This window comes from Dreissena polymorpha, chromosome 15 (genome assembly GCF_020536995.1).
Source record: "Dreissena polymorpha isolate Duluth1 chromosome 15, UMN_Dpol_1.0, whole genome shotgun sequence".
NCBI lineage: Eukaryota > Metazoa > Mollusca > Bivalvia > Myida > Dreissenidae > Dreissena > Dreissena polymorpha.
In genome coordinates this window covers 66,062,814-66,086,149 of record NC_068369.1, presented here as the reverse complement: position 1 = coordinate 66,086,149, position 23,336 = coordinate 66,062,814, and the positions used below count along the sequence as shown (strand labels likewise).

The 23,336-nt window shown below is 37.0% G+C and overlaps 1 protein-coding gene and 1 long non-coding RNA gene across 2 annotated transcripts; one reads left to right on the top strand and one right to left on the bottom strand.

The window, feature by feature from the left end:
• Positions 1-4,445: 4,445 nt before the first annotated feature.
• Positions 4,446-5,504, bottom strand: LOC127860995 (uncharacterized). Its single transcript, XR_008040013.1, has 3 exons — positions 5,346-5,504; positions 4,953-5,044; positions 4,446-4,616 (listed from the first exon to the last, which is right to left on the bottom strand). It is a non-coding gene; the product is annotated as an uncharacterized LOC127860995 (long non-coding RNA).
• Positions 5,505-10,595: 5,091 nt separating this feature from the next.
• LOC127859810 (eukaryotic translation initiation factor 4 gamma 3-like) lies at positions 10,596-22,713 on the top strand. The gene is made up of 12 exons (XM_052397314.1): positions 10,596-10,601; positions 12,541-12,682; positions 13,470-13,600; positions 13,786-13,934; positions 14,159-14,323; positions 15,574-15,784; positions 17,048-17,217; positions 17,833-18,037; positions 19,224-19,319; positions 20,397-20,619; positions 21,873-22,019; positions 22,547-22,713. Exons 1-12 carry the CDS (start codon positions 10,596-10,598, stop codon positions 22,711-22,713), a joined length of 1,812 nt encoding a protein of 603 aa, XP_052253274.1.
• Positions 22,714-23,336: the final 623 nt, after the last annotated feature.

Below are 23,336 nucleotides of genomic sequence, written 5' to 3'. Positions count from 1 at the left end.
TTGTTAAAATGAAAATCGACAGGTGCGCATAGCAATTTAAACTCGTATAATATGTCCGCCTATTAATAAGAAAAGAAAACGTTACAGTTATTATGTCAATAATTAATTATCTCAATTTAAGATAAATGTTTTGATGATATTTTATTATGCATGAAAAGCACATTTTCCACGAGGAAAATCTTGGTTTCAATAGAAGTCTCCAAAGTAACTGTCCATGATTCTATTGTGGACTAGTATGCATACATTACCATGCCACTGACATTATCGATAAATATTGACACGGGGTTATTCACGCATGACTAATTCATAACCGAGCGAATCTTCGCGGCCTTGGGGCCATACTCTGACATTAGTCGGCAAGGTAGTTTGGACAAAGGGCTATTATGCCTATTAATATGTTATCAATAAGGACGCGAAAAACAGCGGGTGCTTATGTCATGAAAGGGCAAGGCGGTTGCCTTTGAAAAGGGCAGCGTGGCGATAATTGACTTTGAAAGGGGCAGCGTGGCGAAAAAAACAAGGGCATGGCGATTGGCCACGCTAAAACGGCCTGGGAAAAACACTAAATTGATAGAGTCATTGAAGTTCGTATGGACGAAAAATATTTAAATTGTGATTAAGAGTGGATGAACTAAAATAGGCATTATAGTTATATCTAGACCGTAACTGACATATGAGTTATCGACAATATAAACATGAGTCCAATGTTCCTGACATTTGTAGTTATTTATTTTGTTTATTGTGTTGTTTTTTATAAGAATACAACGCGGTGTGATTTGAAGAACGTATTTGTTATGCAGATCGCTTCGTGTCAAATGATCCGTTAATTCCATCAATATTTAAATCGTCTCCGGCATTCGCCCCTATGCCATTTCGGTACCCCACCGAAAAACAACAACAACGAAAACGATATTTTTCTGAAATGTTGCTTATTGGTTCTTATATTATTTTATTTAAATGAAAGCATCTCCATCTGTAAATGTACATTATGCATAGTCTTTATAATTAAAAAAACGATATTATTTTTCAATAAAAGCGTTAACGATTGAAGGTAATTCATATGATATATTTAACACTATTTTCTAGCAGTTGATAGGCTGATTGACTCCAAGCACACACTGTCATCCAAACGCATACTGTCTCATTCAAGCACACGCGGTCACATTTAAACAATTATTGTCCCATTCAAACTCATACTGTCGCATTCAAACACTCAATTCAGCATTCAAATAATGTCTGTACCATTGAAGTAACATTACTACTCAAAACGTAAGCAATTAAACATCGGTGTTCCTCATGGCAATTGCCAACATTTCAACGCCAGATGTGGTCCGGTAAAATAGATGTTTGAAGATACAAAATGCTTGTTTTTAATATTTTTGTGCATATTTAACTCCATTTTAATTTCCCACAACGATATCTATTCATACGACACACGAACACTAACACGATGTTCGTGTGTCGTATGGATAGATATATTCGCTGGAAATTAAAATGGAATTAATTGTGTCACAAATAAATAAAAACGAGCATTTTGTTTCTACAAAAATCTATGTAATCATACCACATCTAGCGTTGAAATTGTGGCTATTGCCATAAGGAATATTGATTGTTGAGATGTTAACTTTATTTTACGAAATTTTCGCTGATTTTTAGCGCTATAGAGGCTTTAAACATACACCGTCATATTCGAAACACTTTCTCTCATTCAAACACACAAAGCCTCATTCAAACACATATTGTATCATAAAAAAACATTCTCACTCATTTAACATACACTGTCCAACTCAAACACACTCTTTCACATTCAAACACTACGTACATTGTCTCGTTCAAACACATAGTGTATCATTTGATCATAGACTAAAACATTTAAACACAGACTATCTCATTTAAACACACTCTGTCTCATTAAAACACACGCTTTCTCATTCAAGCATAATATTAATAATATGTCTATTTCGAGTGCATACTATCTTATTCAAAGACACACTGCCTCATTCAAATACACACTGTCTCATTCAAACACTCAATGTCTAATTCAAGCATATACTGTCTCATTCAAACATAAACTGTCTCATTCAAACATACACTGTCTCATTGAAGCAAAACCTGTCTTATTCAAAAACACACCGTGTCATGCAATAACACACACTGTATCGTTCCAAGTCCAACACACATTGTACATTCAAACTCGAACTGTCTCATACGCACTGTCTCATTCAAACTCAGCCTGTATCATTCAACCCCACACATTCATATTAAAAAACACAACGTGTCACTCTATTAAACACTCTCTAATTTTTACCCTCTCATTCAAACATACTCTATCTCTCTCTCTTTGAACAAACTATGTCTCATTCAAACACAACCTGTCTCATTTAAACACACACGGTCTCATTAAAACACCGTCTGTCTCATGCAAACACATAATATGGCGTTCTAGTGTTTTAGTATATAAATACTTAAAAAAGGTACATTCATGTTTCGTTGACGAAATGTATAGGTTTTAAATAATGTTTTTCGTTTGTGAACTCCGATAGTTAAAAAACTCTTCTTAACGTTAAATGTTTACTCACGTGCATCGGAGGGAACAATAGTTAGGGTATGTTCGGCCGTTTATTCCACAGACCGGATCATAATTCCATGGACATGCGCAGCCTATAGTGGTTTCAACACCTATTGAATTGTGAAAATAACGTTCACTTGTCCCTTTGTGATGGGATATATATATATATATATATATATATATATATATATATATATATATATATATATATATATATATATATATATATATATATATATATATATATGTGTGTGTGTGTGTGTGTGTGTGTGTGTGTGTGTGTGTTTGTGTGTGTGTGTGTCATAGGCTACAGAAATCACTACAAACGAGGAAAAATCACATTTTCGTTTTTTTGTCATTTTGTAAAAGATGAATGCAAGCATAAGTCAAATCCAAAATTTTAGGTTTCTATCTATAATAGTTTTTGAGATATTGAGTTTTGAACACATGCACCCTTTATACGATCTTATAGCTAAATAATGGTTTTCTATATCAATTGACATTCACAACAAACTCTTTTGTAAATACAGTATACATGTATTTACCGTATAGCATTCACACATAGATTCAATGCATTAGCTACACTGACCATGCTTTTTACATTTTATGTGCGAACAAAAGCAATCATTTGAATACAGCGGTTTCTATGGTAACGAATTTACATAAAATACATTAATTTCATTAAAATTGTTTAAATATCAGGAAAAAAACTAAATATTTACTTTTTTTAAATATATGATAAAACTGCTTATCGTCAATGATCTTTATTTCAACATGGTGTTTATTTAATACATAATAACACACACAAAGACTCTAAGAAAATAGGTTGAGTTAAAGTGCAACATGTCCTTTTTTTAGAAAAGATCCACATATTTTACAGTGTATTGATTTCAATCCATTTCAGACTTTGCACAATGTAAACATCATATATGTAATTTAATAGTGCCATACATATATGCTGGTAAAAATGTTAATGTGCATACATTTTGCTGATGGTAACCATGGTTACCATGGCAACAAATAGATAAAATATCCATTTTTACTGTTTTGAACAGCAAAAACACCTAATTTTATTAGTAAATCCTTTCCCATACCATTATCATATAAATAGAATTAATTCCATCGACAAATAAGTAAATGCCAAAAGTATGTTCCCATAGCAACCAACATTCTTATTTTACATGTTAAAGGGTTTCGCAATCATGGGTATGATGAGCTTGAACAAAACTTATATATTTCCACCTGTCATAATAAATGAACACACATGGACAGTGGTTTATTTATATGGCTAAATGTTTTGACAAAGTTTATAAAACATGTTTCAAGACATGACATTTTACATTAATAGCATCACATAATAAGTTTCAATTTAGAAAATACCATGCCACAGGCCAATTTAATATTAAAATTTTCACACTAGTAATTGTTGCTGAAAATTTCACCAATGAACAGTTTATATGGTTAACAATAACATATAACTTGGTTATCAAAACAAATAATTTTAGGCTATTTGACAAACAGGATCATACAATTTTCAACCTTAAAACAAACAAAGATAGGACAGGGCACATGTTTTTGCAACTTCTGAGTTACACAGACAGTTTTTGTTTTGTTTTGTTTTACTTCGGCTTGGGACAGGTAGCTTGTCTACTCAGGTCTGATTTAAAAAAACTGCCCTATTTCCTCATACAGGTACCATTGTCAGGTGATACTGAGTCAAGGTCCTTTAATTCAGGCTGGGTAAGACTGGCTAGACATTGATGGTAAGAGGTCAGCACTCTTTAAAGTTTAACAAACAGTGAGTTTCAACTGTAGATTTTTCACTTGTTTTACAAAATACCAAGCCTGGTTTACCAGAATCAATGAGGAAATGTTGGTAGTTTCAAATGTTCTTCAAGGGTATGAACAACTGGGCAAGAAAATTTTCCAATCGTATAGGTGCACAGGCTTCTCCAAATCACCAATCATGTGCGGCACATTAAGTCCAGACCTTGAGGAGGTGGATACAGTCTCAGCAACAGCTTCGATGGTCTCTGCATCACAAAGTCTGGAAAAGTGTGAGGAATGAACATTGGTTAAATATTGCAGAGCTTTATTTCCTTCTTAGAGAATGGCAGTTTTTCAAACATTTGATAAGCTTGTGACTCAAATGTTCACAATTTAACTATTTAACAAAACTATTTTTTCACAATTAAGAACAGTTCTCAACACATTTTTTCACAAAATGAGGGGCCAAAGGCCACGTCACAAAGATGGGAAAAAGTCCATGTATTAAAAACATTTTTTATGAATACTAGAAGTAATAATTTTGCCAGTGCTCATTGCAATATGTATACTAACATTATCAGATGGTAAATCATTATCTACTGAAGAATATACCTACACTTTGACTTCCATAATCCAAAATGCAAATCAGGCTAGAACTTGATGTGGCCACAGTCACCATCATCGAGTATCTCATTCAAGTGTGCAGCCCTAATTGAAAATGGGAAGAATATTTACATATCATTTTCACAATCTGTAAAAAAACTTATTAAACTTAAACACAAATATTATATCTATTCTAAACCCTTATTATTTGTTAACCAAACAAAAAGCATTCCCAAACATTTTTAATATCAAATATTCCATTTATTAATATGAAATCTATTTTAACATAATTATATGTAAATAAGGAGTGATTTTATTTTTTTTTCCAAAATTTTATCCTTTAAGATGCAAAAATGGTACCAAGTTTTCATGCAATAGCATTGTATGCATAAGTAAAAGTTCTTACCAACACTAACTCTCCACAATGCATACCAAAGTACACAGTTGTTGTTATTTTGTTCAGCAGTTGTCAAAGTAGAAAACTGCCTCTTCCTCCCCTAGGCCATAGTGATGAAGCTAGTAATGCACATAGCTAACAACAGTGTTTTCGCCTTTCCCGGGTGATTCACCCTCATTCGCCAAGTAAAACACCTTTTTCCCTGCAAAAGAACAAGAAATGAAAATAAGAGCAAACTGACTATAATTGTTATTTGATCAGAAATATGTATTTCATATTTCACCTAAAATAATGACAGTCACACCAACACATTTTTGCATATTTAAGAACAATATGGGACATGTAACTGATCTAGAAATTAATAATCACACCTACCTGTACCTTCACAGCAAACACCAAAGACTTCACATTTTTTCGAAGTCTTGAAGTAGTTTGGTCCAACCTAAGATATATTTAAGTTTTTAAAACAATTTTCAAGATTGAAAAGATAAATATCTTTCACTTAACTTCATAACAAAATAATGCAATAATAATAATTATCATTAATAATAAAATAATAATTGAGTGTCTTTAGGAGTTTCGTAAAGTCTGAGCGTTATCAAGTGGGCTTTTATTACTAAATCCAATTCATCACGAGTGAGTTCATGGCAGTATTATCTAAAAGAGATTGCTTGTTGAATGTCAATGGCATCGCTGCACGGTTTGTTATGAAATTAATAACAGCCACATGTTAGAATTTGGAATTTGCTTTGCTTTTCTTGTTCCTTTAGTTGTTTAAATCAAACAAGGAATTATCAATAGGGACAGACACTCCATCTGTCTCATTTAGCGCGGAATCCTGATAATTCTGGTTTTGAACAGTTTGACTTGATAGTTAATGTCTTCATCAGAATCTGAAGAGGGCACATTTTCATTTTAATAGTTCTAATACATGGCTTGTAATATTATCATGTATAATGCTTGATGGTCTGTTTTGAAAATATTAATGTCAAGTTGTCAACCAAATTCAAATCTTCAATAAAAAATATCATCCTGGCCCTGTGAGATATCATATGGGATCGTGCTTGCTGAACTTTCTTTTACAATTTAAATAAGTGCACCATTACATTTTGTAACCAACAACAAAGTTGTCGTAGCGAAGTATTTTACTTCCTACTAGACTACTACATGTTGATCGCTCAATACAACTGCAATAGTCTTCTTTCAGAATGTTTGTTGTATTGAATAACTCACACAAGTTACATGTTTCACTTCTTTCTGACCTATCTTTCAAGAAAGTGTAAAGATCATTGAACGGAATGAGGGAACTTGCGATTCCCACATGTATTTTTCTTTATGTGTTGGAGATACGCGCGGATGTACCTTGGATGAACGTTTTTTCTGACGTGTGGCTGGGTTTGGTTTAAACTTATTTATAACGACATAGTAACATATTCCCAAGTTACATGACATTGACATAGGATTGGGCTGAAAGGCGAACCTTATTGGAGCCCTCTCCCGAAACGTGTGTGAAGTGTGGCTTAACATGTGGTGGTCTGACGTGTGGGAGGTGTGGGAGTCACCCGCGCGGGTTATTTTGCCTGACAGCGAGGATCTCTGCCTTGAAGTCAATAGTACTAAGTCAAAAGAATGTCAAACGAGTCCGGAGGCTGGAGTTTTGTTGTGTTACAATCACATTCCGGAGAATCCCGTTGCTTATTCCGCGGTCGTGGTCGTCGCATGCACCGTTATCAACCCTGAAATGAAGGAGACTCATTTTCTAAACGCAAACTGGTCTTTGGTACAACGTTTTACATATACCAAACCAGAATTGGAAAGCTTCGTATTAAATATAGGTCCGTTTGCTTTTCGACCAATGAAAAACTTGAACTCTTTATACATTGATAATCTCAAAGGCAAAGTGAACTTCAACAATGAATCATTCTGTGGACTTGGACAACTTAAAAAAATTAATTTGATAAGGTCATTGGATCTGGGGTCTGCAGATATTGGAAAACTGTTTTCTTCAAACTGTTCATTGCCACAGAGTCTCTTTCTTTTGCGAACACTGTTCCTCACGAAATAACATTGAATGAAACGTTGATCAAATTAATTCTACGCCGGCCAATTATAGATTTTGATTTATCCGGAGGTCATCATTTGGATGTTGACCTTGAAGACTTTATAAATCATGCCGACAGACAAGAAAGACTACATTTACAGAACACTTAAATTGCTGGACATTGGAAATTGGAAGATGGCAAAAAGCGTTATCTTCCGAATTTGCGAATTTTGAATATGAGCGGCACGGGTTTCTTTTTTGCAAATTTCTTCTGTGCATATAAAAGATTTGAAATCACTCACAACGTAGAAACACACATATTACCTCGCCTGCAGATGCTCTTTTGGGACAGTGCATGTCTACAAATAGACAAGAACAAACTCAAACACGTATATTTTGACAATATTACGTGTTTCTATAATTCAGATTTAAAGCACATTTCACTTACGGGACGATCACTTAATAATTTTCAATGGTTCTTTTTACTGGCCAGGTAACGAATTAGAAAGTGCAGATTTGTCCAATAACACAATATCGTACGAAGGACCTAATTTGTCTCCGCGTTTATAAAGCTAAAGTTATCAGTACTAGGTGGAAATGAACTTAACAAAATGAGTGAAAGTCACACAAACGATTTCGAGATACTTTTCCAGTCAATATCTCTCTTGGAAAGCCTCGATTTAAGTCGCAATAAGATAGCCGTAATTCCGGAAAATACATTCATTACTAATTCGCAGCTACGAAAACTAAATTTATCGTTTAATGAACTCCCAATTATAAACTTTACATTGAATAACATGACGCAACTGGAAATATTGGACCTTCAAGGTAACGCTATTCAATTTCATGATGATACTACACAATTCATCCTAACGGGTTTTATCAGTCTGTATAACACGACAAAACCTCACACTATTCGAGCGAGTGCGATATTGACATGCTCCAAATGTAAATATTTAGACGAAATAAAATGGTTAGTTACAGATAAATATATCTTCAACGAGTTCGAGAACATTTCATGCTTATTAGAATCGGGTAACACGTCCGTTCTTTCAACATTCGTATTGGAAAACATTGAGACTATATGTAACAGACCTACACGCGTCATCCAAATTGGCGTTTATGTAATGGCAGCGATACCCATTCTACTATTGGTCGTTCGAAAAATAAAAAGCAAACTGCAAACAAGGAGGTTGAAATGTTTTGATGAACATAATTTAGCACATTGGGGAAACTGGTCTGACGGCGATAAAATCTACGAGTAAGCAGTTTGAGATACCCAACACCTTGAGACATCCGTCTCTTGTTATGAGGCTGTAAACGACGCGTGCTGAACTAGCGAAAATTTTCTGCCGAAAGTTCGCTGAAAAGGGCATTGTCAACGTTCATTTGTTGTGCATTTTGACCTATTTAGCAAACGTTTCACTTTTCTACTATTATTATGCCACATTATAATCCAATTCTTAAAAAGAATGAACAGTGTATACAAAAATATCCAAATGAAAGGTTAAAATGGACACATATCATTTCGCGCTGTAAACAATGTCAGATAATGTATAAAAAATGAATCAAATTCATGACTCGGGTGGTTATTTATAATAGTTTTATTATGCCCCCCTTCGAAGAAGAGAGGGTATATTACTATGAACATGTCGGTCGGTCGGTCTGTCGGTCTGTCCACTAGGTTGTTTTCTGATGATAACTCAAGAACGCTTGGGCCTAGGATCATCAAACTTCATAGGTATATTGATCATGACTCGCAGATGACCCCTATTGATTTTCAGGTTACTAGGTCAAAGGTCAAGGTCATAGTGACCCGAAATAGTAAAATGGTTTCCGGATGATACCTCAAGAACGCTTATGCCTAGGATCACTAAGCTTGATAGGTAGATTGATCATGACTCGCAGATGACCCCTATTGTTTTTCAGGTCACTAGGTCAAAGGTCAAGGTCACAGTGACCCGAAATAATAAAATGGTTTCCGGATGATAACTCAAGAACGCTTATGCCTAGGATCATGAAACTTCGTAGGTAGATTGATAATGGCTGGCAAATGACCCCTTTTGATTTTCAGGTCACTAGGTCAAAGGTCAAGGTCACGGTGACCCGAAATAGTAAAATGGTTTCCGGATGATAACTCAAGCACGCTTATGCCTAGTTAAACATTGTCTAAAAATTGAATTGAAACAGTTTATCTTTTATGGGAAGAGGAAAAACAATAGTCCTTTAAATGTTGGACTTTAATATCATGAAGCATTCATTTGAAATATATAAAACTACAATAAAAGCAAATGAGGATTTAAGAGACTGGTCCCTTTTCAAAACATGTACCAACATTTCTTATAGCAACCTTATTCATCATAACACATACTATAAAATTGTTTATCACACCAGTACTTTGTTCAGTCTATATTATCCTATACACAAATCATTTCAGACTTTAAGTTATCTTGCAATTTTTTATAGATACACAATATAAATGCTTACATCTTAAACTATCATTAGTATGCTTGTGCAAGTAAGTTTTTAGTTCACCTGAGCACAACGTGCTTATGGTGAGCTCTTCTGATCGCCTTTTGTCCGTCGTGCGTTGTCCGTTGTGCGACGTCAACATTTGCCTTGTTCACTCTCTAGAGGCCACATTAATTGTCCAATCTTCATGAACTTTGGTCAGAAGATTGGTTTTAATGATATCTTGGATGAGTTCGAAAATGGTTACGTTTGCTTGAAAAACATGGCTGCCAAGGGGCGGGGCATTTTTCCTTATATGGCTATAGTAAAATCTTGTTAACACTCTAGAGGCAACATTTATTGTCTGCTCTTTATGAAATTGGTCAGAAGATTCATCTCAATAATATCTTGGACGAGTTCGAAAATGATGCCGGTTGGTTGAAAAACATGGCCGCCAGGGGGCGGGGCATTTTTTTATATGGCTAAAGTAAAACCTTGTTAACACTCTAGAGGCCACATCTATTTTCCGATCTGCATGAAACTTGCTCAGAAGATTTGTCCCACTGATATCTTTGATGAGTTCAAAAATCGTAACCTTTGCTTGAAAAACATTGCTGCCAAAGGGCGGGGCATTTTTCCTTATATGGCCATATATGGCTATAGTAAAATCTTGTAAACATTCTAGAGGCCACATTTATTGTCCAATCTTAATGAAACTTGGTCAGATGATTCATCCCAATAATATCTTGCTTGGACGATTCGAAATGATGCCGGTTGGTTGAAAAACATGGCCGCCAGGGGGCGGGGCATTTTTCCTTATATGGCTTTAGTAAAACCTTGTTAACACTCTAGAGGCCAAATTTATTGTCCAATCTTGATGAAATATGGTCAGAAGATTTGTCTTAATGATACCTTGGACGAGTTCGAAAATGGTAACGCTTACTTGAATAAGATGGCCGCCAAGGGGCGGGGAATTTTTCCTTATATGGCTATATAAGGCTATAGTAAAATCTTGTTAACACTCTAGAGGCCACATTTATAGTCCGATCTTAATGAAACTTGGTCAGAAGATTCATCCCAATAATATCTTGGACGAGTTTGAAATGATGCCGGTTGGTTGAAAAACATGGCCACCACAGGGGCGGGGCTATTTTCCTTATATGGCTATAGTAAAACCTTGTTAACACTTTAGAGGTCACATTCATTTTCCGATCATCATTAAACTTGGTCAGAAGATTTGTCCCAATGATATCTTGGATGAGTTCGAAAATGGTTTCGGTTGCTTTAAAAACATGGCCACCAGGGGCGGGGCATTTTTCCTTATATGGCTATATATGGCTTTAGTAAAACCTTGTTAACACTCTAGAGGCCACATTTATTGTCCACTCTTCATGAAATTTGGTCAGAAGATTGGTCTCAATGATATCTTGAATGAGTTTGAAAATAATTATGTTGCTTGAAAAAATGGCTTCCAATGGGCCAGGCATTTTTCCTTATATGGCTATAGTAAAATCTTATTAACACTCTAGAGGCCACATTTACTGTCCGATCATCATGCAACTTAGTCAGAAGATGCATCCCGATAATATCTTGGATGAGTTCAAAAATGATGCCGGTTTGTTGAAAAACATGGCTGCCAGGGGGCGGGGCATTTTTCCTTATATGGCTATATTAAAACCTTGTTAACACTCTAGAGGCCACATTTATTTTCCGATCTTCGTGAAACTTGATTCGTCCCAATAATATCTTGTTATCTCAGGTGAGCGACTATGGACCTTTCAGGCCCTCTTTTTTCTTTAATTACTTTCAATATTAAGCTAAATAAAATGTATATATGAATGTATGTTTACAACTATGGTTTTATACAGCCTTCAAGTAAATGTTCATGAAATACTGTTTATATGTCATGCTTGTATGTAATATTCTATTGTAAAAACAAATTTAAGTGCACATACAAATAATTTAAACTTAGTGAGGTTTTGGTGTAATTCAAGCATAATTTGCGTTCAGAATTACATGGTTAAGACATGCTGTGTCTGTTGATGATGATTAATTCTGTGACTGATGCTCCCTGGTGACATCATGAATTCCTCGTTGCTGATGACAGACATGTCAATCATTGAATTGTTTTACACAGTCTTGGGAGTGAACACCGAGCAAATTGTGTAATCACTTTGTGCAAAGCAGAAAAAATTCGCAAGTGTAAATTTATATTTTTTAATCAAGTTCATTAATCTTAAAGTAAATTCCTTTGAGTGGCACCTTGGTGCAGCCCCTTGTTTAAAATGTCAAAAATACCAAGAGTCTCTTTATATGTTGTTTTTGCATTTGTGTATAAAAATAATATGTGATTGCATCTCATGTTATTTTATACCTTTCCCAAGGTCAATTGTTTGTATTGTTCATCACAGTTTAATCTTGTTAGGTCATTGAACATTTATCAGATAAACTTTTTTCATTTGTCACTGGCAAGCTTTTTCAATCATACCAATTAAAGACCAACTACAAGATACATAAGTGAAAGTATTCACAATTGAGCCAGGTTCTGAAAAAAACACTTTAATTAATGCTGTATGCGTGTGAATAAAGTTTTTCCCAGATTCGTCTGTTCAGTCCTTACAGGCTTATAAGGGAAAACACTTGACACACATGCATTAAGGCCAGTTTTGTCAGACCAAGGCTAAATCATACTCACAACATTGTGTATTTCAGAACAACGCGATACCCCGGCGTGTGGACAACAACCCCAAGACCATAGACCAGATACACAAGGAGGTGGAAAAGGAGAACCAAGAGAAAGCCTTCCTATCCGAACAGGCTCAGATGCAGAATAAATCACAGGGCGGTCGGGGAGGTAAGAAGAATGTATCCGTTGAAATCCCCCACCCCAATTTTACCTATCTCCACACCCCTCCCAAGATATTTGTATGTGGCTTAAAACATTCCAGCATCCTTGTACTTCATTTGGTGAAGCAAAGGACTTACAAGCCTAGGACTGAATTCCAGTCAAATTTGAAGCGGTTGGAATTTTTCTAGTTGGACATTCTGTTACATAAAAAACCCATTAAGATATCAAGTAAAACTGCAACGGTTAGCTATGAAGACCAAAAATTAAAAAAACATACACATTTAAAACACATCTGTATAAATGATGATTATTCGTGGTCGGACTTCTGTGTCGACATAATGAATTCCTCGTTTCTGATACAGATACTTATATAGGGTAATTCAATCTTCCTGGGTTGTGAGAGTGGAGGGATTAAAGGAAACTTTCTGAGGCTTCCATATAAATTAATATGGAGACAAAATAGTCATATTAAGCAGTGACTTTAAGTTTTAGAAGCTGTCTTCGTAAACATGTCTAACATTTTAACCAAGTGTTTATTTCCAGTTTGCATACATATCTATTTCCATGGTCACATTGTCTTTTGCATTTCAAGTCACAATTCAACAGTAACATTCCCATGTCATGCACTGACCTACTCTTTTCTTGTTTTATATAGCTATACTATTGCAAAATCTGCAAGTTAACCGATTTTTAAAAGAAATTGCATGATATACCAGCAAATTAACCTGTTATCTTACCATACCATTTGTATTATAATAAATTGAATAAAAGTTACATGAACTCATTATTGTAGGTCGTCGAGGACCGCCGAGTGGTCAGATGGGAGGCCAGGCTGGCCCTGATGGCTGGAACATGGTGGGGGCCCCGCGTACCCCCCTCAAAGTGGACCGCTCCATCGACGCATCCAAGATGAAGATCTCACGGGTAAGTCACATGATGTTGATTTGTTGAAGAATGCAAATTTATTTACAATTAACACATGATTTAAAGGGTTAAATATTAGGTCAAATAAATAATTTATCAAAAAAAATAACAACTGTTAGATTAACTGGTTGTTGAAGTTTTAGCAATTACTGTATTTGCATTGGTAAAAATTGCCGATATTTCAGCAAAATGTGGATGACAGTATACAACTGAGGCCCGGGGGAGGTGCTGGCAGGTTTGCAAGCTGGGGCCGGGGCACTACTCGGGGCACAGCTGGGGGACGTGCTTCCATGGAGAAGGAGAAACAGCAGCAGAACAAAGCATTCGCTAACAGGTGAGCACTTAAGTGACATTTTTTTTTCCTGAATTGACTGAATGCGGCCGGGGTCCTGTAGCTTGCGAAAAATCGTGTAGTAAGACTGTTTTTGTTTGCTTGTTTGCTTATACATACTTAAAAATTAAGTAATGTGCGGACTGAACAGACTATTCTGGGATGACACTTTACACACATGCATTAAAACCCCTTTTCACATATCAAGACTCATTTCCTTTGTGCAGGTTCTCTGCACTTAGCAAGCCTGAGGAGGACTCTAGTCGTCGTATGGGAGGTAGCAGTCCTGCTCGAGGGGACTCCAGGGGGAGCCGCGGAGGCTTCGGTCGACCCAACCTCAGTATGCAGCTGTCACAGGAGCAGGAGCGCGAGAAGGCTGTAGCTGCTACCAAGTAAGGGAGCGTTGCTACGATAACGTGTTAACATTATTAGGATTTGACTTACTATTATCAGCTATGAAGACCAAAAATTGAAACCAACAAACTGAAACACATCTGTAGATGATGATTATTCTTGGTCGGATTTCTGTGTCGACATAATGAATTCCTCGTTTCTGATACATATGAACAGCATTGTTGAGTTCCCAGGGAAAGTGATGTTGCGAATAATCTTTGTCAGAGAGAGATTCATTTTAGCACTCCTTTAATATTTTTCTTGTGTTATCGATGTTTAAAAAGCCTTTAATGAAGGATTCATCAATTCAATGTTTTGACCCTCTGTAAAATGTACTAACTTCCCAAAATGTTCCTTTGTCCTGAATGGACATTTCCTTATTTCCAGAATAAAATGTATGAATTACACATTTGAATATGAACATTTGAATGTTATGATATTCCTAATTAGTCCCCTACCGGTTTTACCGAAGGGGACTTATGGTTTGCGCTCCGTCTGTCAGTCCGTCCGTCCGTCACTTTTTTGGATCCTAAGATAACTTTCAAAGTTCTTAATATTTATTCATGAAACTTGGAACATGGATAGATGTCAATATGAACAATATGCACGTCTTTTCATTTCGTTCCTACGTCAAAAATTATGGTTGCTATGGCAACACATAGACTAGAAATACTGCTAAAATGGTGGTTTTCTGGATCCTTTAAACTTTAAAAGTTCTTAATATTTTTTCATGAAACTTAAAACATGGATAGATGGCAATATGGACATTATGCACGTCATTTCATTTTGTTCCTACGTCAAAAATTCTGGTTGCTATTGCAACAGATATATATAAAAAATATTCTGAAAATGGTGGAATTTCTGACAATGGTGGAGCCGGTAGGGGACTTATATTGCTTGACAATAGTCTTGTTTAATGCTGTGATTGAGTATTCTGATGCATGCATTGATAGTTCCGGGCCGATATTGACAAAGCTCCTTATGGAAAACTTAAGGGATAATTTCAGGTCAAGTTTTTTTGCAAGAAATCTTATGTGTTCTGCTTGCCAAAAAAAGGTCAAAATGTCAGTCACCATATTAATATTCACATGTTTAAAACATATACATATTCCAATATCTATAATTCATGCAGCAAGATAATTATGGAACCTTAGGAATTTCCTTTCCCTAAGGAGTTTTGTTAAAACGGGCCAAGATACTTAAAAGCTCACATTTTCCGTTATGTGACCTGTCTGCTCTCCGTTACCAGGGCAATTGTAGCCAACCAGCACCAGGAGGAGTATGTGAGCCGAGAGGGGCGGGGCAGGGGTAGAGTCTCCTCCGCCGAGCCACGCCCCACCACAGTAACGCCCCCGCCTGCTGTCGTCCCTAGCAACAACGCCAAGTTGCTCCCACATGATGAGATGGAGAAGAAGACCAAGGCAATACTTGACAAGTACTTCCAGATTCATGATGTCAAGGTGAGGGCTAGGTTGGGTAATGCATGGGCGTTGTCATCCCAGATAAGCCTGTGCAGTCTTCACAGGCTAATCAGTGACAACACTTTCAGCCTAAACTATATTTATATTTCTATTATTTTAATCTTGTTGAGTCCTTCCAGATTCACAATGTGAAGGTGTGGGCTAGATTGTGTTAACTTGTATGACACTGTCATTGCCCCAATCCACAAATATCCTTCTTTTCTGTAGTTTCTGCTATTCCTATAGATTCAGCCAAACCCATTATTAATGTATCACATTTCTCTGGTTAATTTATCAGTTAATTATGAACATGGAGAAAAATATGAAGGCATTATTTGCCAGTACATCCAGATACACTATGTAAAGGTGAGGGAATGGTTGTGGCCTATCACTAAAGACATTATTTATTCTGCACTATTTAAGCCAGTTGGCTGGCCAATGTTCTGCCAGACAATCACATAGGGTGCATACATCAACACTTGATCAGGAGCATTTGTTGCAGTCACATCTCGACTGTGATAGTCAGCTACTGACTCGACACCTGGTTAACTTTAACCTAAATATTCTTCTTTTCTTAAGTTTAAAGGTGAGGGCAAGTTGTGTTAACCGATTAACACACTAACACACACTTTGATGACGCATTTGTAGTCGCTTAGAAAATCAAATTTAATATTAAAACTTTATTTCTAAATTGAATTTTTATTTGCTTCATTCAGCCATCAGCCCAAATATTGTTATTTATGAGAAAAAAATGAGTTCTCTGTATTTGGAACCTTTTGATTACGCATAGTATTATGCTTGTCCTGCATAGAAGGCTGCATTAAGCAGTCACGGGGTGTGTCTGTCCATGGGTGCAAAACTGTCCTGCCAAAGACATAACTTTGTGATATATATTAGGGACTAAGGCAAGTGGATTTCTTTGTTGAAGCTACACTTCCACTTAACCCTTCCCCTCATAAGAAGCAAAGTGAAAATGGCATTTACAACCAGCATAAAACCAGAATAGCCTGCGAGTAACTCACAGTCTGTTTAGGTTTCATGCTTTTTTCTGCTCATCAGTATGTAAGGGTTGGAACTGAAGCCTTTAAAACTGGAATTTAGTAAGAAAGGTATTTAAATGAATGTAACTTTCTATGGGACTGCAAATGTGTCAAAATAAGTATCTCAGAGGTTAAGGGTTAATCCTGCCTTATATGTCCAGGTAATAATGTTTTTGACCCACGATTTTGGCATGATGAGTTTTTGGTTTGTGTTGACTCGCAGGAGGCACAGGACTGTGTTAAGGAGATTTCAGAGGTCAACCACGGCCACTTTGTGAGCTCGGCCATGAACCACGTGCTGGAGCGCTCTTCGCAGTCTCGCAAGCTGACGGGCTTCCTGCTGCATTGGCTGGTCAAACAGCAGATCATCTCTATGGATAGCTACATCAGCGGGTGAGAAGTAATTAATTATAGGATTGTTGTTTATCAGTCTGTTCAATGTAACTGCATTTGGGTAAGATAATAATCGCTAAATATACTGGGTGCAGTTGTTTTATGTAAGGGGGAAAACTCCTCCTTCCTTGTTCTGAATAATCCTTTTGGGAGTGACCTCCCTTGAAAAATATGTAGAGTATTATGGAATGAACAAGCATAAAGCCAAAACAGCCTGCAAGAAAGTGGAGAGCTGTTCAGGTTTTATGCCGTTTGCTGCTTATCAGTATCTTATAGTTGAAAATAAAACCTTTGAAATCTTCCAAGAAAGGTATTAACTTTTGGTTTGATTTTCAAAAACGCAGCAAAGTGCTGGAAGTGTGTATTTGAGTAATACACAGTAAATCCATTATAACACGCTTAAATCCATTATAACATGCTCCGTTATAAGGTGGATTCCAATGGAGTGTAGGTGGGTCTCGGCCTCAGTTTTTAGTTCGGCTGTTTTCTTATTCAAAACTGCACCCGCAGCCGAGCGTTTTCTCGACATTCAAATACAGCTGCGACCATTGTGGTGATTGCATAATTGCTCAATCATAATCATTTAGATTATTATTCCCTTTCTGGCATCTACAGGCTGTTGGAGGTGCTGGAGTTTGCAGAGGACCTTGAGAACGACATTCCCAAGATCTGGCAGTACTATGGCGAGATGATCAGCCCCATGATACAGGACAGCAGCGTGCCCCTGTCCTTCCTGAAGACTGCGGTGGGGCCGCTGTCACAGACCAACAAGGCCGGCGTGCTGCTGGCTGAGATACTTCATGATGCTAGTCATAGAGAGGTAGGCAATTTTAACAGGTAAACATTTGGCAATCAAATGTATGAAAAGTTTAGAAAATATGGCTTCCTTCCTTGCTTGTTCTAGTCTTTTCCTGGATTTTGCACTAACTAAGCCAGTTTCCTGGCATATGTACCGCCAGGCAATGACATAGGGTGCATACATCAATATGGGATCAGATGCATATGTAACTGTCACGTCTCTATTGTGTCTGTATGCTGTTGACTCAATACATTGTCTTGTACATGATCATCATAATGACACGAAACTGTAATTACACAACAATGCATGCAAAATAAGTCTCTTTAATCCTTATCACTAACCAGTGAAGTTTTTTTAAAACTCAATTAACACGATGTTGCTGATGATTTTTTTGTGTATAAGAATGCAATTTGTTCATGCAGACAAGTGAATGAGAATGTAAAAAAGGGGGCTAAGTTCTAAAGACATGATTTATTCTGCTGTATTTAAGCCAGTTGGCTGGCATATGTACCCCCAGGCTATGACATACAGTGCATACATCAATATGGGATCAGAAGTGGATGTAGCAGTCACATCTCTACTGCGTCTGTATGCCTCTGACTCAATATACAATATTCAAATGACTTGAACCTGCTCGCAAAATAAATAAGTCTTTATGATTATCCCTGATCAATGTTCTGTGTATTGAACGTTCAACTCAATTTTCCAGAGGTTGTAGATTCTTTGTCTGTATGTAAGAATTGTATTTGTTCATGCATGCAAACACATTGAAATGTGAGAAAAAAGGCTCAGTTCTATTAGTATCATCTATTCTGCACTATTTAAGCCAGTTGGCTGGCCAATGTTCTGCCAGGCAATGACATAGGGTGCATACATCTACTCGTGATCAGGAGCATTTGTTGCAGTCACATCTCAACTGTGATAGTCAGCTACTGACTCGATACATTTAACTTTTTGTTTTGATGTTTGTAGAGATATTAGTTATAATTATAATTACTGAATTACTGAACAATGTTCAGTAAGTTTCTTGTATACTTGTGACTTTAGAGTGTTTCCCTTACTGTCAAGTTAATTGAATATTCTGGATTCCATACATATTGAATCTTTATGTATGTTATGATTCCTTAATTGAACGTTCCCTTTCTCCTGAATGAGATCTTTGGTGGACAAGTTTACCCTAGTTTTATGGCTGTTCTTTTGTTATCAGGGCTACAAGAAAGTTGCTGGTCTGTGGACCTCGTCTGGTCTCACCTGGTCTGACTTCGTTTCCATGAATCAGATAGAGCAATTCCTGCAAGACAAGGTACATTTGCATTTATCCCTTTCCCCCATAAGAAGCAAAGTCAAAATGGCTTTTGCAACCAGCATAAAACCAGAACAGCCTGCGAGTAACTCGCAAGTCTGTTCAGGTTGTTTTGCTGTTTGCTGCTCATCTGTAAATAAGGGTTGTAAATGAAGCCTGTAAAACTTGAATTTAGTAAGAAAAGTCTTTAATTAAATGTAACTTTCAAAGGGTCTACAAATGTATTAAATGGTAAAGGGTTATTCAATAGGCTGCTGCGATGTATTGTATGTAATGCCGATGTGATCTAGATAACTGGAGCTCCATCCATTATGACCAGGTCTCTTCTTACGCACCAGGTTCTTGTTTGTTCCCAGGAAATGGCCTCAACACAGTTATAAAGTAATAATAATGGTCTTTGACGTCTCCTCTCGGCTAATTATGACACTTTTCCGCTTTTATGGATTTTTTTTTGTTTTAAGGAAGTCTCTTCTAAACAGTAACCAAATTAAGACGGTTAGCGTCGTCCCTGACTGCACAGGCTTATCAGAGACAATTCTTAGCATACATGCATTAAGCCCAATTTTCCGAGAACAAGATTCATAAATACAGGAATGTGATATGCTCTCATTGAGGTGATTTCCTTCCGAGTTTTCAATGTCAAATAATATTTTTAATATTTATTAACTTTGGTTGATCTATATACAAATGAAGAGCTTAGTTGAACCATGTGAGGGGCCTAGGAAATTCACCCCTTTCCCCACCCCTTAAGGTGGTTCTGAAATCACACCCCTGTGTATGAGCCATGCTCTGTGTTAAGAGTGTCTGATGCATGTTAGTAAAGTGTGGTCCTAGATTATCCTGTACCGGCTAATCACGGCCGACACTTTCCGCTATTTTGATATTTTCTGTTTAAAGAAAGTATCTTGTACCAAAAATCCAGTTTAGGTTGAAAGTGTTGTCTCCAATTAGCCTGTGGGGTCTGCACAGGCTAATCAGAGACGACACTTCACGCACATGCATTAAACCCCCTTGTCACAGAGTATAGCTCATATATGTTTTCTCTTCATGACATAGTCATGTTTCACCTCCATTCAGGGACTGGAGTTCACAAAGGGAGGTGACAGCGCCCCCTCCACGCCAACCACAGGTCTTCCAATCCTCCAGATCTCCGAGAGACTACACGAGCTCATCGTAGACAAACGGCTCAATAATGAGGCTGTGTTTTATTGGATAGAGTCTAATGTGGACGAGCCGACCATTAAGTCCAAGTTATTCATCCGGGCGCTCATGACTGCTGTGTTAACCAGTGCAATTAAAGGTTAGTGGTTGCAATTAAATAAGCATTTTTTTTAATCATTTACTACTCACATAATATACAATTTAACGGGTTTGTAGTGGCTTCGAATAACAACAACAACCTTTCTTAATAGATTCAAGTTTTAAACGCTTCATTTCCAAACAAGATATATTTATGAGAAGCAAAGAGCATGAAACCTGAACAGCCCACAAGTGGATCTGGTTTTATGGTGGTTACATATAGCCATTTTCACTTTGCTTCTGAGGGCGAAAGGATTTATGAGCTTTCTAAAGATTTATTTTTGTCCATAATTCATTTATAAGAACTGATTAAAGTGATATTATGGGCATTTTGCACTGTTGAATTGAGCTAAAAAGAATTAACATGTCAAAAGAGTTAGTTAAATGTGGTTACTGACCAATTATCTGCAACTCATCTTGCTACCAGTTGTTTATAAAAATATATTTTTTATTCTATATTCTTATGTGACCCACCCTGTCCTGTAAGCCGAAATGATCCGTAAAACAAAATTGTGTCTTTGTGTCGTATAAATGAATCTGCACTAATACTAAATTTACGTTCAAATCGAACATGCATGATCAGTTGTCAAACGAAAGTTCGTTTGATATTCAAATGCATTATTTTTATCTTTCCGGTATATTGTTGTAGTATGTTGATGCTGCATTAACAAATATAAGTGTATATTAAGTGAAAACACCAAAAATAAACAACGGTTGCGATAGACACATATAAACTGTTATATGCCCATAATATCACTTTAAAGCCAAGAAGTCCTTAAAGTCTAAATGGCCTCTTCTTGAAGTATATATCTGGGGTAACTGTGTTAGGAATTGGTTTCTATATAAATTACGGTTTGTTTACAATTTGTATTTTGACCAGCAATCTAGCCATGGAACTATTTCTCCTCCCTGCTCATCCCCCGCTATTTTCATTCAAACTATAAATAAATGAGCCGCATTCTGAGAAAACTGGGCTTAATGCATGTGCGTAAAGTGTCGTCCCAGATCAGCCTGTGCAGTCCGCACAGGCTAATCAGGGATGACACTGTCTGCTTTTATGGTATTTTTAGTTTCAAGGAAGTCTCTCCTTACCGAAAATCAAGTTTAGGCGGAAAGTGTCGTCCCTGATTAGCCTGTGCGAACTGCACAGGCTAATCTGGGACGACACTTTATGCACATGCATTGAGCCCAGTTTTCTCAGAATATCAAATAAGGTTATGCTGTTTCTGTAAGCTTCTGGTGCTTTGGTTTCAGGTGATAAGGGCAAGGAGAAGTTGGAGCCCAAGGACCTGAGTGCCCGTAGCGATCTGCTGCAGGCGTACTTGGACCACCAGCCCGAGTTTGAACTGGAGGCAATGTACGCGCTGCAGGAGCTCATCACACATCTCGAACACCCACAGGGTACGTACCATTCCTTCTAGAACACCCACAGGGTACGAATGGGTACGAATGGTCCCTTATATCACACTTCTCGAACACCCATAAGGTACGTACCGGTCTCTCTAGAACACCCACAGGGTACGTACCGGTCTCTAGAACACTCACAGGGTATTACTGGTCCCTTATATCACATGTCTTGAACACCCATATGGTACGTACTGGTCCCTTATATTACATGCCTTGAACACCAACAGGGTATGTACCATTCCATCTAGAACACCCACAGGGTATGTACCATTGCCTCTAGATACCCACAGGTTATGTACCATTGTCTCTAGAACACCCACAGGTTATGTACCATTGCCTCTAGAACACCCACAGGGTATGCACTGGTCCCTAACATCACAACGTGCTCATGGTGAGCTTTGTGATAGCCTTTTGTCTGTCGTGCATCATCATTATTCACGTGCAAATAAAAATGTATTTTATGCGATTGCTTTTGCAAAGACAAGGAAGTGAAAACTGATCACACATGTCCATTGTTGCAGGTCTACTGCGCGGCATGTTTGACATTCTTTACGACGAAGACGTCATTGCGGAGGACGTGTTTTTGCAATGGGAGAGGAGTGACGAGGAACCCGAGGGCAAGGGGACAGCCCTAAAACAGGTCGTGCAGTTCTTCAAGTGGCTCAATGAGGCGGAGGAGGACAGCTGAGGCTTAACCAGTCCTAGACACGTTTAAAATTATATAATTATTACTTGTTTTTATTTTGAATTAATTGCTATTGGCTATATTTTTCATTGAAAGCCAAAGAGGGCTTATCAGCTTTCTTCTTCAGGTTTGCTTCTTCGAGGCCTGTTTTCATCAGATGTTTGTTATGAGTCAATATATATAATAGGTATTTTATAAGTCTGTCCCTTAAGAGTTAGAAGATGTTCATGGAATATGTTCCAAACAAGCTTGGCACTTTCTAGCTCTGAAGGGAGAAATGTATTACTAGAAGGTTTATAGTTGAACTGTTGCATCTCACATAAACATGTTAAGCAGATCAGACAGTTTCACACTCATCACTTTGATTGAATTTTCCTGTATTTACTGCTTATCATAAGACATTAAAAATACTTTTCTGGAAAAAATATGTTTTAGTGCATGAAATTTGAGTTACTATAAATTTTAAACATTAAGTGTAAATGTTAACCTGTTCCAACTGTCTGAAGATTAATAGTACAGGTTGTTGGATTGATTGAGACCATTGCTTTTAAAAATCAAACAGAAATCATTCATTCTGACCTTTACTTGCTTGTGAAAAAAAAAAATATTGATTTATTAGGTTATAT